The sequence below is a fragment of the Cynocephalus volans genome, chromosome 8 (assembly GCF_027409185.1).
Source record: "Cynocephalus volans isolate mCynVol1 chromosome 8, mCynVol1.pri, whole genome shotgun sequence".
NCBI lineage: Eukaryota > Metazoa > Chordata > Mammalia > Dermoptera > Cynocephalidae > Cynocephalus > Cynocephalus volans.
In genome coordinates, this window is record NC_084467.1 from 124117944 (window position 1) to 124131925 (window position 13982).

At 45.1% G+C, this 13982-nt stretch overlaps 1 protein-coding gene across 1 annotated transcript in view; it reads right to left on the reverse strand.

Moving 5' to 3' along the window:
• Positions 1–3594: 3594 nt before the first annotated feature.
• The window catches only part of ILDR2 (immunoglobulin like domain containing receptor 2), a 55800-nt gene continuing 45412 nt past the window's right edge, over positions 3595–13982 (reverse strand). Inside the window, exons 7-10 of the mRNA XM_063105902.1 lie at positions 10532–10645; positions 6621–6837; positions 4874–5552; positions 3595–3630 (exon numbers count right to left, since the gene is read on the reverse strand). Coding sequence (XP_062961972.1) covers positions 3595–3630; positions 4874–5552; positions 6621–6837; positions 10532–10645 — 1046 coding nt within the window. The remainder of the gene's footprint in view (positions 3631–4873; positions 5553–6620; positions 6838–10531; positions 10646–13982) is intronic.

Below are 13982 nucleotides of genomic sequence, written 5' to 3' on the forward strand. Positions count from 1 at the left end.
ATGGCTAGATGCCTCAGGTTTGGGTGGAAGCTCCTTCCCACCCCTAGTGTGCCTAGTCCTGTGCCAAGTGCACAGAGGATCACGAGAAGGGAGACGAGAGGCCGACCATCTCTGTGAGACCTGCCCTGTGTTAGGGAAGGTGGGCAGCAACACTCAAAGCTGCAGAACTGAACCCCTGCAGAAGCAGATGCTGAACTCCCCGGTGAGCATGCTTGGGTGGAATAACTGACACATACCATCAGGTCCATGCCCATTGTCCCAGCTTCCTAATGAGTCTACTTTTGGCCTAGAGAAGCAGTTCATCTACCAGAGGACACCTCCTGCCACCTGCATCCATACTCCCTCCTCCAGCAGGTCCCTGCCTCACCTTTGACTCACAGGCAAACAACAGCTCAAGCATCATCCCTCTGGGCCCTCTGCTGCTCACCTCATTTCAGTTTCGACTTTGAATACTGGCTTTTCAGAGCACTAAGCATATCTTTAAATGGGATGAATGGACAAACACACACAACACTTAAATATCAAAATATTCCCATTTAAATTTTTTTAAAAAACCTTTAAATCTCTGGGTATATTATAATTTATCCACAACACTATTTCATATTATATATATATATATATATATATAATCTCCTAATTCTTTCTTGGGCATGTCTTATTTCCTCTATTAAATTGCAGGGTCCCAATGGACAGAGACCATGTCTTACACAAGACTTATTTTGTACCCTGATAAATTTAAGAAGTAGGCTAACATGTATAAGCACTTCCAATGCAGGACACACCATTCAGCAGAGAAGAAACAAAGGGACATGTAGAGAAAAGTCAGGGGTGCTGAGGATAGCCAGCTCTGCATTTATTTGTCTATTCAGCCTTATCTCTTGTCCACATACCCTCAAACAACTGCTTCTTCTCTCTACTGTAGGTCTGAGAAGTCTGAGTGACTTATGCATCTCTACACAGGACAACCTGTCCCAAACCCCTAGTGATTTCTGTAGCTGGCTATCTTCTTTGTATTTTTTTGTTTATCTGTGGTTTTGTTGTCTTTGGAATTGCAGGTTTCCAATTTTAGTAATTCTTTCCCATTGCTCCCCCTCAGTCTTCACCAAAATCATACATGCCCCATGCTACAAAAAAGCAATAGTTTTGGCCTCTGCAGCTGTTGCTATGGGGCTCTTTGGTGGTGAGAAGCCTGACACAGTGCTCAGTGTAAAGCAATATAGCTACTGCAGCTACCCAATATTCTCCAAAATGGCCTGAGCAAGTTAAAATCCTAAGCTGGTGACTAAGAAATGATGTTTTTATCATCTTTTCCATCTGAATTGGGGCCCAGACAAACTTGACCTAGGCTTTCAGAAGCCAAGGATACCAGCAAGTTTAAAACTCAGCACCAGGGTTATGGCTTGTGTCTTCCAGCCCTTGGAAGTGCCAGCACTGGGCTGAACTGTCCTCCTGATTTCTCTGGGACAGGCCAGAGCAAATGTAAAGTCCTTTGGTAGGCCAATTCTCCAAGCAATAATACCAGTGCATCCCTCTGACTCTCACCCAGCCACTTCTTTATTTCATTATACACATAGGACCTTTATGGAAATACCATGATGTACAATAGATGCTAGTGGAATGTACTTTGAGAACAGGGCCTAGCTCCAGTCAGATGGCTCTGGAGAAGACCAAGAAGATGCTGAGGAAAGAACCTTCTTCAGAGGGTTGCTATGGATCCATAGATAAGGAATGGGCCACTGCTGGATTAGGGGATAGCAAGGTCAAGCATCATCGTCTTCCAGTGATTTGACCCAACCATGTGTCTCTCCATAATAGTACAGGATGAAAAGCTTTGATAAAGTCTGCCAAAGAAAGTGGAGGCTGGGAGACACCTAAGGTTGGATGGAGTAAGGGATTCAGAGCTGAACTTTCCAACAAGAAGGTCCAATTTTATCTTTGAAGAAAAATGAATATATAGAGTGCACCAACTTCTCATGTCTTGAGTAGGAATCAGAAATTTGGGCTGGGCTCAGCTAGGCAGTTCTTCTGTTGGTCTTGGCTGGATTCACTCACCTGTTTGTAATCAGCTGAGAGTTGCTAGGCTGTCAGATAGGGCCACAGTGGTAACTGGGCCCCTTTCTCTCATCATGCAGCAGGACAGCCCAGGCTCATTCACCTGGTTGTGGATGCAAGGTTCCCAAGAGCAGCAAGAGAGGACAAGCCCCATGCACAAGAACTTTTCAAGTTTCTGCTGTGTCACATTTGCTATTTGGTCATTGGCCAAATCAAAACATATGGTCAACTTCAGATTCAAGGAGTGGAAAAAAGACTGTACCTCTTGATGAGAAGAAAAGAGTTTGTGGCCATTTTTGCAATCTACACAAAGTATAAAATCCAGAGAGATCTAGCTTTGTGATTTAGGCAAAATCTATCATTTAGGCAAGGATGGGTATAGGAAGTGCTCCTTCCGGAGAAAGTAATATCCCTGATCTCCCAAAAGCATCTATAGTGGCAGCCTAGTCAGACCAAGAGATGCACACTCCATATGCCTGGTGTTCTAGAATGGCAGAAACAACTCATGGCAAATGAAGTACAAAACTAGAAAAGACTGAGTGGAGTTTGTGGAAAAAATGGCCCACATTCAAAATAATAATGAGACCATATATTATTTTCCTCTTAAATTGTTTCTCATTCTTTTCTTTCCTGCATTACTGCTTTCTCCTCTTCTCCCTCTTCTCTTTCATATACGTATTTTAAGTATGTATCAAAAGGCACCTGATGACAACCTAATCAAAGTGCAGAGGGAGGTAGGGCTCTATATGTGGCACCAACCTGTGAAAAGTCCAGGAGGAAGAGAAGAGCCCTTAATGTCCAAGATTCATATGTTGATGTGTACAGCAGAAAGAGAAAAAGCAGTCTACGTTCTCACAATGGAAAAGGAAATACTACTTAGGCAGCTTTTCAGAAAGGTACACTCTCTTTTGTTTTGTCCCAGGCTCTCAAGAGTTGTCATTCAGAACAGCAAATTGAAGTCATTTCTATGATTGTCCCCAGAGGTCACTGTCACTAAGCTCATCAAAGGCTTTCTGATTTTAGTGTAACAACAGTCATTGACTAGTGACTGGGAACTGATGAGGATATTTTGCCTTGAAGCTATCTTCCCTTGTCAGTGGAAAGCCTTCTTCTAATATTAGTAATAAATTCCTCTGTCTCTAAGCTTTGCACAGGAGGTGTAGAAAAGCATACTGTAGGCATTGGCAATTTGTGGAGATTAGCAATCCAGAGCTAACTCTCTATCAGAATTGGAAATGGAGTCCTGGTTCTGTTAAGGAAGGAGGTTGGATAGGATAAACTCTGTGGGTGAGAAACTCTGTATGTGGGAATATTTTCACATGTTGTTTTCTTGGTAAATTTCTTAAACTAGGTAGATGGGTGCTGAGGTGTGGCATCAGCCTCCCTTAAAGGCTGCCTCCCATCCCTTGCCAAAGCAGAGATCAGCAAATCTTCCAAGGTGGTGTCCAGAGAAGGTCCTGGGCCTGCTGGCTCTTGGGTTTGTGGTTTGTCCCCGTAGTCGGCATCTGATTTCTAGTCATCCAGAGAGACGTCTTGAAAACATCAGACCACAAGGGACATCCTGGTTGGAAAGTCACTCTGGAGAAAAGCAGAAAAAGCCCAACATTAAATCACATGCTGGTTAAGGAAAGCAACCAATAAGCAATGGTCCACTGTGCAGAGTCCACAACCTGTCCAGAGCCAAGCACACCCTGACTCTTAGGACATTTCATTAGACTTATGATGATTGTTTCTAAGCTTAGATTGGTGCTGAAGCCAACACACATCTGATTCCATAGCCACAGAATAACTTCTCACCCCCTTAAGGATAATGACGTTTATGGCTCCACAACAGCAAATGTGGCTGGGGAACCATAAACCTGAAATCATCTGAAACTTTCTTCCCTACTGGTAGTACTTTGGTCATTTCATTTTTCTATTTAAAGAACACTTAATTGTTTCGGAGGGATTAATAATAATGTCAAAACCTGATTTTGTTCATATTGTCTCCCCCTACTACACACTAAAGTAAATATCCAGCTTGGAATCATGAAAATCAAGTAATTGAACAGAGGGCAGAAGCCCTTGTGCTTGGAGAGTAGTCTCCAAAGCATGGGGGTCAGAGGCACTTTGGTACCCCACAATGGTAATCTTCAACTGTCCCCAACATTTCTCTGAGGTCCAGAGATCACATTTGGGAGCTGAAGGATGGAGAGGCTGCTTCTTGCCATCTAGAGAGAAAGCAATAAAGTCTATATAAGGCCTTGTACAAAAGAGATGATGAATGGGAAGGGGCCAAAGGATTTCCTTCACATACACAGGGAAGAGTGCACAGTTTACATTCAATAAAATGCCAAAGGAAGAAAGAAGTCAGCTGTCATTTGTAAATAGCAGTGGCTCCTAACATTCTCTGGGATGAGATTCTTTTGAGAGTTTGAGGCAAATTACAAACCCTCACCCCGAGGGGGGACGGGGAGACATGCTCATATAAGCACGCACAGAACATCCTGCACACAGACCTCAGAAGCCCACCTCAGGGCCTGTGGTGGCGAGGGCGCCTAGAATCCCTGGCGCCAAATGCTTCTCGAAGCTGGTCGTTAATTATCGACCGCCCTCTGTAAAGCCATCTACACACCTACTGCTTTATGCCTTTCTTCCACTCTCTAGGGCCCCACGTTTACTTCCTTCACCCGGCCCTGGACAGAGTGCGGTTGAAAATCGCCCAGCGTAACCTCGCCGACGAATGCCCCGAGGCCGGGCCGCTCGGGCCCCCTCCCCCGGGCCCCACCCGGCCTGTCCGCTCCGCCCTCCTTCGTCGCCGCCTCCCCGGCCGCGGCCTCACAGTTTTCTTGGCGGCCTCCTTTTTCCTCCTCTTCTCGGAGTTGCTGTGGTAGGGCAGGTCGCGGCTGCGGTAGGACGGGCCCCGGCTCAGCTCGCGCTCGCTGTAGGGCGGCAGCGCGTCGTCGGGCGCGTCCTCCTCGTCGCCCTGCGGCGCGCCTGCCTCGTAGGTGGCCGTGGGCGACCAGGCGTAGTAGGAGGCGCTGCGCTGGCTGAGCTGCGCGCTCAGCTTGGACGGCGTCTCCAGGCTGCCGCCGCGGCTGGCGCCCTCGGGCCGCGGCTGGCGCTCGCGCACGCTGCCCAGGTACGAGTGGTCGTACTTGGGCGCGGCTCCGGGCGTCCGGCTCACCAGGCGCGGCAGGTGCGCCTCCTCGGCCGGCCGCCGGCGCGGGGGGCTATAGGACCAGCCGCGGTCGGCGTCGCTCAGCGGCTCGCGGCTGCGGCTGCGGCTGCGCGGCTCGTAGTACTCCTCCAGGGAGCCGTCCTGGTAGAAGGCCCCGTGCGCCCGGGACTCGGCGCGCTCGAAGCGGCTCCCGCCCCGCGCCTCGTGGCTGTTGCCGTCGGCCCGGCGGGGCCGCGGGCCGTAGGAGTCGGCGAAGGCCGCCAGCTCCTCCATGGAGACGGCCGGCACCCCCGTGGCGAAGTTCTTCCGGGACAGCATCTCCGACTTGGAGCGCTGCTGGCTGCGGGCAGAGAAGTCGTTGGTCAGTCGACCGGTGAGCGCGCGGGGCCGAACCCCTGCCGTGCTCGAGGCGGGCAGCTTGAGCTGGGCTATAAGAGCACCCCTCGTTCTGGGGCTACGGTCAGATCCCGGCCCGAACCTCACCTCTGCTCCTGGCTAGATGAATCAGCTTGGGCACCTCTCATGCCCCGGAATCACAGTCAAGTGAGGGCAACCCCGTCTATGTCAAGAGTTGTGTGGCTAAAAACACTTCGTGATCTATAGAGTGCTGAAACACGCCTGGGGCCTTCTGATTATTATGATGTGACCTCTGATTGACAGCCACACATCTCACTCCACCCACTCAAAGCCAGCGCAGGTGGCAATACACACAGCTGTGGCCCCAAGAGCCTCTGTAACATTTGGTGACGCAAGAGAGGACTTTTCTTCCCTCAGAGCCCAGGGACAGGAAGTGAGAGGGACCCCTGAAGTTGGTAAAAGAAAGGCAACATTTACTGTCCTTCAAAAAGGACAGGTTAGTGGTGAAGGTGCTATTCAGGGGTAAGTGGTCACATAAAACTAAGTTCAAATCTTGGCCCCCCACATGACGTGGCCTTATCACCCTGGGTAAGTTCCTTGGCACCTGGAAGTTTCTGTTTCCCCAATTTAATATGGGGACATTAATAGTAGCTGTCTTTTAGAGCTATTTAATGCAAAAGTATAGAGCGTTTGACATTTTACCTTTCACGTACAAATGATCAAAAATGATAAATTTGATGGGTGGGATTTTCTAGAAGTTATAGGATAAAATACAAGCAAAGGGCAGAGATATGTGAGGGTTCATTATGGGGCTTAGCACCCATTTCAAAAGTCCTCAAATGATTACTTCTACACATAGTGTCACAAGTGTTCCTTTGCTTAACAAATGTGAGAAGGAGATGTTCAATAGCTTGAAGAAAGAGAGATGTTATGGGATAACCTAGAATGGCAGGCAGAGATGCTATTGTATAACAATGGCCTTAGATCTACCCTGCCTTCCAGCTCCTGTCCCCTCATGCCCAGCACCAGAGCTGCCCCTCACAGCTGTCACCTGTGCCTGAAGCTCTCCCGATCCTCTTTGTTATACTCCACGGCAGAGGGCCCCCGGCTTGCCCCACTGCTGCCTCCCATGACATCTGACCAGTAGTCAGCATTGCTCTCCAAGTCCCCGGACACGGGGAACTGCTTGCTTCGCATCTGACGGTAAGGCTGGTGGAAATTGCCATCCTCCTCATGCAGGGAGCTCAGTTCTGAGATGGTGTTGTTATCTGCAAGGACAAAACCAGCCATGACAGAGCTTTTTACATGTTAGACAGGAAGGAAACTGTTAAGAGCTGAGACCACAGTGTCCAGGAACTCCTGCCTGAGGGCCTCAATCCTGTCCAGTGTGGGTTGCAGACATGAACTAGTGGTGTTTGTGTTGTTAGCTCAGCAGGAACTGGCCCCAGTTAGAAGCCTAATTGCTTAAAGAGAGGGAGGCTTCCTACATGCTCAGTTCTTGGAAAAGGAGAACAATTGTTACTGTTCCACCTGAGGCAGGCTTCTCAGAACTTGGCCTCTGCAGCTGGCCTCCTCTTAGTACACTATTGTCCCTGCTCAAATGTTTTTCTTTTTCCTGTATAATTAATTCTGTGATGAGCTGTGATGATTCCAAGCCTGTTGAACCAAAGGAGCAAAAAAAAGAAAAGGAGAGAGAGATCAGCATCTTCTCTACTGTTGGCCCAGTTCCAAGATAGGTCTTTTAGAGTCAGTACTGCCACATGCTTTAGAGGCACCCTATCTGGCCTTCTTTGGCTGTGCCTCTCCCACACAGCAAGAAGTGCAATGGGTCAAGGGGAAGTACACACCAATGTCCATACACCCCCTGCTAGACCATGCTCATCTAGGAACCAGGAATATCCTGCCCAGCTGGCACCAGGTCTACTTCCAGGGTAGACCTCTTCCCCTCCCCAAAGAGTATTCCAGATTTATGTGGCCACAGGTGGCCAGGCCAGCTCTTTGGAAGTATGGAAAGAACAGGGGGGTGGGCTGCACTTGTGGCCTGTAAGTGTCCAATTGTACTCTGGCCCCAGCCCCAATGTAAGAGGGGTACCTAGCCACAGCTTTCTCATTTCCTAAGGTGGCCTAAATAGCTTTTGCAAAAGCACTTGTGAGCAAGGACCAGAATTGCAGCCTGGAAAAAAAGAAAAAAAAAAAAAAACCCAACTATTTATTTATAGAATTTTGAAATGTATTGAATTTCTTTGTCCTTAAAAAATAAATTTAGTGTATCTATTTGCAATGTAACTGAATCCATTTGTTTTCTAAAATCTTTTCATTAGAGCTTCAAAATATTATCAAAAACAACATTAACCACATTGAAGGCCTGGCTGTTGAGCAAGAGGTAAGCCAAAATAAGATGTGGGGAGCACAAATGTGTGTCTCATGTTCCCTCAACTTTTTTCTCTCCCTATCCCCAACAGTCCTGGGAGGAGCAGGGAATTTTTGCACAAAAGATGGATGGCTTCCCCATCCATGGCATAAACACAGCCTCCTACTCTTCTTTCACCAGGGACACAGAATTTACCATGAATGCCATTCAGTTTAATCATTAGATCAATTGGTTTTGAATTATAATCTAAGTTTTAAATTTTTTCTTCCTTCTTATGAGAAGGAACTCTGCCTATTTTAAGGAAAATAACTCACATACTGTTGAGTAACAAAATCTAGAACTTTCCCTTTCTCATAAGCCCTGTGAATTCCAATTTCCCAGGAACCACACAGAAGAGAACTTTAAAATGTGCCAAATGAGACTACTGGAGAATAACATTTTTGGCTCAGAATTTTCCTTAAACTTCAGGGAATACTTGATCCTTTTCATTTCTCCATATAATGAGGGCTAGCTCTGTTTCATCATTCAATGATGGATTGTCCAGGTTTTATGTTACACTAAAATTTCTGCCAAGTTGAATGTGAACATCAACATCCCTCACCTCAGGGACATTTAGTAATGTGACTCTAGGGCAGGAGTAGGCAAACTTTTTCTGTAAAGAGCCAGAGAGGAAGTATTTTAGGCTTTGCAAGCCCTACTGGCACAACTATTCAATTTTGCCATTGTAGCATGAATACAGTCCTAGATGATACATAAGTGAATTGGCATGGCTGTAAGTGGAACATATTTGGCCCAGGAGATATAGTTTGCTTACCTCTGCTCTAGGACTTCCCAGATTAAAAACATCCCCCAGAGCAAACCCCATTGACAAGGGCAAGGCAAATGAAGACCATACTGGCTAGCAAATTCATGAGCATGGGTCTCAAATTCCCAGTTTGTGCAGAATCTATTACTCTCCCTCATCCTGAAACCACAAGAGTAATAATAAGATTTTCAAGACTGTCCCACTTCCATGATCCACCCCAGGTTTTATTTTGCTCTTCAGGAACAGAACCTCTCAAAGTAAAGTGAACTATATTCCTACATCATCTCTATGTAGTTAGTGTAATGTCAACCTGCAGGTTCCAGGAGATCTGGGTTCCAGTTCTGACCCATGCTGAGAACTGAGAACTGGCACTGGTTATTTTGCCTCTCTGCCTCACTTTCCTCCTCTGTAAAATGAAGGAGGTGAATTTGACAACTTCAGAGTCCCTTCCAGCTCTAGCATTCTAAGGTCCTACAAGCTAAGAGATTGTGGAATCTGAACAGAAACTGCTGTTACAGCCATGGAGCCATCCACAGCTTGCTCAAAAGTTTCTTGTGTAAACAGCATAGGACTGGGAGAAGTGTTGGGTTCTAGTCCCTGATTCTGTCACAGTACCTCTCTGGACTCTGTTTCCTCATCCATACACTACAAAGATTGACCTAGGCTATCTCCCAGGTCCACTCTGACTCTAAGATTCCATGACCAGCTGGCTCCTGGAGATCATTTTAATCAAGGTAGACAGACAGGAAACATCACCTAAACCAGGATCCATCCTTTAGTTTTAACCTTAGTTGTTAACTCCCGGAGAGGCTCCTCCTTGATCCCGACTCTCTCTGTCCCTGGCCTCTTACAGGAATCCATGACAACACTGTTACAACTAGCTTGTCAAGTACAGTGACATCTGCATTCCTGACATTCCAATCTGGAGATGGTCTTTTTATAGTCAGTGCAGTGGGAGGATGCAGCAATGGATGCAACACAGACAGGATGAATTTAGAATTGCAAACTGGGTGGAATATGTTGTCCTTAATCTGAATAAAGCTCCTCTAGTCTGGGACTGTTTCCCCAACAATTCCATCAAGTCTCTTGTTGGTTCCAAGAAGAGGAGGGTTCAAAAAGAGAGCATAGTGACCTCACTACCACATCTGCCAGCACCCTCTGATAATTATCCCAGCTGTGTCAGTCCTGCACTCCAAAGTATCAGCTGTGTCAGCTGCAAAGTCTCCAAGGACTGTGGGTGAGTTAGAAGTAGGGGCCAAAAAGTTCTTCGGACAAGAGGAGAGGAACAGCCTCTTTGCAATGGCTCCTTAATCTCTGCTGTTGGGCATCTCAGAAGAATGTCAGTCTCTTTTTCCCAAATTCATTTAACATACTTGTTCTTTCCCTTGCATCAAGGCCTCCATGCAGCAAGTCGGCAGCTGGACTGTTCAGTGCTAAGGACTTTTACACTGGAAAAACTGATATTCAAGCTTCCACATCTTAAGTTGTTATTTTAAATATACTTTAAAGGGAGTAGTAGGGAAAGATGGTGTTAATAAAATATTTCAAATCCCAGGGAGACACAACATGAACCAAGGTAGTACACAATTGCTCTGCTTTTCACACGGAAGCCCTTTTTTTCTCCCCTCTGTGCACTCAGGGCTACTTTTTTCACTGGTGTCACCAGCACCCTTACTAGTTCTCACCCTGCAAGCTCAGGGATGCCCAAGTTTGTTAACCCCCCAATTCCTTTGAGCTACTAACTCCTGCATGGAACACAGATCACATAAAACTAACAGATGCTCACATCTGCCTCTCATCCTTCTGGCTGGATCAAACTGAGCCAGCTCCTTCTCCACATAGTACAGGACCTTCATGGAGTCTCTCTCTTTGTCAGCTTGGATCCGGTAACCTTTGCGAACTGTCAAGAAAAGCACAAGAAGGTGAGTTGAAAAAGGAAAATATCAGGAGATAGAGGCCTCCATTTATTTTACCAAATAGAAGACATGGATCCCAATTATAACAACTCTTTTTGGAATCACCCCAAAATAATAATCTATATTTATGTATCTGGGACTATACCTGATATCCCCTTTATCAGATGGTGCCATTGGAATGGAGGACCTAAAGGTCAACAACAAAATCCCATTACAGTACATTTTTAGTCATTTGTTAACCTCCACTTCCTATCTTCTGACCCCCTGAAGTTCCACTTAAAGCTCATCTTCTTAAAGCTTTTGAGCTCATTGGAGGAGAATACTCTCACAAAAAAAAGACCACTTTCTGTTGAGGACACATGTCACTCTACAGTCTGAGGCTTCACATAGTGGAAGCATGATAACTTTAAAACAAAAACCCAACATCAGGGACCTTGACAAAGGTGGCCTGAAAGCTTCTGGTTGCCTGACAGATGGTGCAAAAATTCCTTAAACTGGGTAGTGCATAAGAGCTAATATTAGATTCTTATACATAGCAGTACAAAACAAGACACAAAATACATGGATTTCTAATCAAGGTTCCATTTTATTTCTTTAGCATTTTTCCTTTTAAGAAAAGGAATACCATATTTTAGACATGATTAATTCAACCTGCTGCAATGTAGTTACAAGCAGGTGTTATTTTCAGGGCTTAATAAGAAACAAAACTAAAGGGCCGGCCCGTGGCTCACTCGGGAGAGTACGGTGCTGATAACACCAAGGCCCCGGGTTCGGATCCCATATACGGATGGCCGGTTCGCTCACTGGCTGAGCGTGGTGCTCACAACACCAAGTCAAGGGTTAAGATCCCCTTACCGGTCATCTTTAAAAAAAAAAAAAAAAAAAAAAAAAGAAACAAAACTAAAGCCGAAGAGATTAATACCATCTCCTCCAACCCCATCACTCATATTGTCAGGGACAAAGGCAGTTTAAGCCCCCTATCACTTAGGTATCAGTCTAGCCCAATACCAGCCCCAAGGGTAATCAGACACCATCAGGCCTAATGCATTGATAAGAAAGAGAAAAAAATGAGAGAGAGAAGAGAATGAGGAGATGGGGACAGAACAGTAACAGTAATTAGACAACACTTACTGGGCACCGAAAATGTGCTAGGTACTGTGCTAAATGCCTTACATGGACATTTGTTACTCATACCGCCTAATGAAGAACTGTTACCTGATGAATTTATGGTTGGGAAAACTTTGGCTCAGAGGGGTTTCATAACTTGCCTGGGAAAAATTTGGCAGCATGGAGGCTGGAACCATGTAGTCTTATTAAAGGTTAATTCTCTTAGGTGCTCCATGGGTTAAACCATCTGCGGCATGGTCCTGCCTTCTGGCAGGTCAGGACTATATATGGGATGGAAGAGAGTGACCTAACTAACACTATCTGTTGCCAAAGTGGGGCAAATGCCGTAAAGAAACCACATAACTGCCTGTGCCTCCATGGAAAACCCTGCTTTATACTCCCTGGTCATGTTACCCTGGCTGTGGACAAAGGCTCCCCACCCCCATGAACTATTTTCATGGAAGATTAAAATATAAAATTCCACAGCACTCTAATCACAACCCAGGCACTAAAGACAGAGAAGTTGCCCATACACCCATTTGCAGGTGCACTGATTTCCTATATGAGAACACACTGGGCAGTCCTCATTCATCTCAAATTGTGGACTGACATAAAAAAATTAATGAATCTCAGCACGTGCTTTTTAGTGGCACTTCCTCCCTGAGGTTAGATCCCTAATCCTTACAGGGAAGCAATTATCAGCAGAAATGACTTTATTTATCAAGATACACATTATTCCATCTCTGCAGAGGCGTTTACAGAGTAGTACAGACAGTTCAATTAAAATGCAATTATCCCATGGAACTGCTTTGTCTGTTCTGAGGCAGTTAATGTCTGATGGATGAGGCACAGGCCTTGGAAGTGGGGAACTGGACATCTTGTAGGCATGCTGCTTCTGGTTTATTGAGGGACCATAAATCAATGATAACCTATCTAGAACTCTATTTCCACGTCTATGAAATGCAACAAATACATCTCAGCCTTTAAATAATCTCTTAAAGAAGAGGAGACAACTAAGACCAAATTGTTGAGCACTTTGAGTTCTTTGTTATTATTAGGGACAGCTCAAATGCTGCCTCATCCAAAGGGCTTTCTTTGATTCTCAAAGCTAGAAAAGTTCTGCCTCTGCCTCTCTAATTTACAAATCATTTAGTTTGAACTTTTATGACAGCCCTTTTTGTATTCTGGTTTGTTTCAACTTATTTGTAAAAATGTCTAATCTTCTCAGATTCTTGAAGGAAAAGAATCCCTGTCATTCTGGATCTCCATGTGCCTAGGACTGTGCTTTACACATAGTGGACACTTAAATCTTTGTTGAATTGCTGCCAGTCTGGGGATGGAGGTGGGGTCAATGGCTTCTTTGGAAAGAGTATTTTATTTTTTGGAAAGAGTATTTTCAGTAGAGTTTCCTTTTCTAGACTAAACTTTCTAAGGACAAGGACTAGGCCTCTCTATTCACGTCTGTATCCCTAGCACCTAGCATAGAGCCTGGCACATTGTAGACAGTCAAAAACCTGTGTTTGTATGAATGAATGAGTAAAGGAATGAAAAAAATTGGAAATAAAACATATTACAAGGAATTACAAAGTATGGCAAATGAGACCATGTGGGTGGTTTATTGGAGAACTTTGATCAAAAGGGAAAGGCTTAAATGGTAGCCTGAGGAAGCAGTAAATTTTAGGTAAATTTTGTGATCATTATTATTGATGATTATTTTTTAGGTAAAGAAAACTAGCATGTTTGCAGGCATTAGGGAAGGGACCTACTCTACCTGCAGCTATGGATTGATCTAGGTGTTTTTAATATGCTAAGCACTTTTATGGTAAATAGTAGTATTGAGATAAATGTGATGGGGGGGGTCTGTTGCTATATGGAACCATGTAATCAGTTGTCCCCTGGCAGTGAGAGATGGCTGCTACCCCGAGCAACAGCTGGAGGATCCGTGGTTAATTGCAACTTGAATTGGAGCTTAGATTGTCTTCTGTGTCATTATAACAAATTAGACTCATCATTATGATACAGATTTGATTGTGTATGCATGGGTTATCATGTCCCTGAAAAGTTATAGTAACCATTTACAGCATCAAATGAAGATGATAGTTTTGCCTTTCAATACTGGCATTATAAACAGACTCCACTATACTAAATACTTTCAGCTTTGACTTCTCCATTTCAGCAAGCCCATGACTTCAGAAATCTAAATTCCTCTAATCT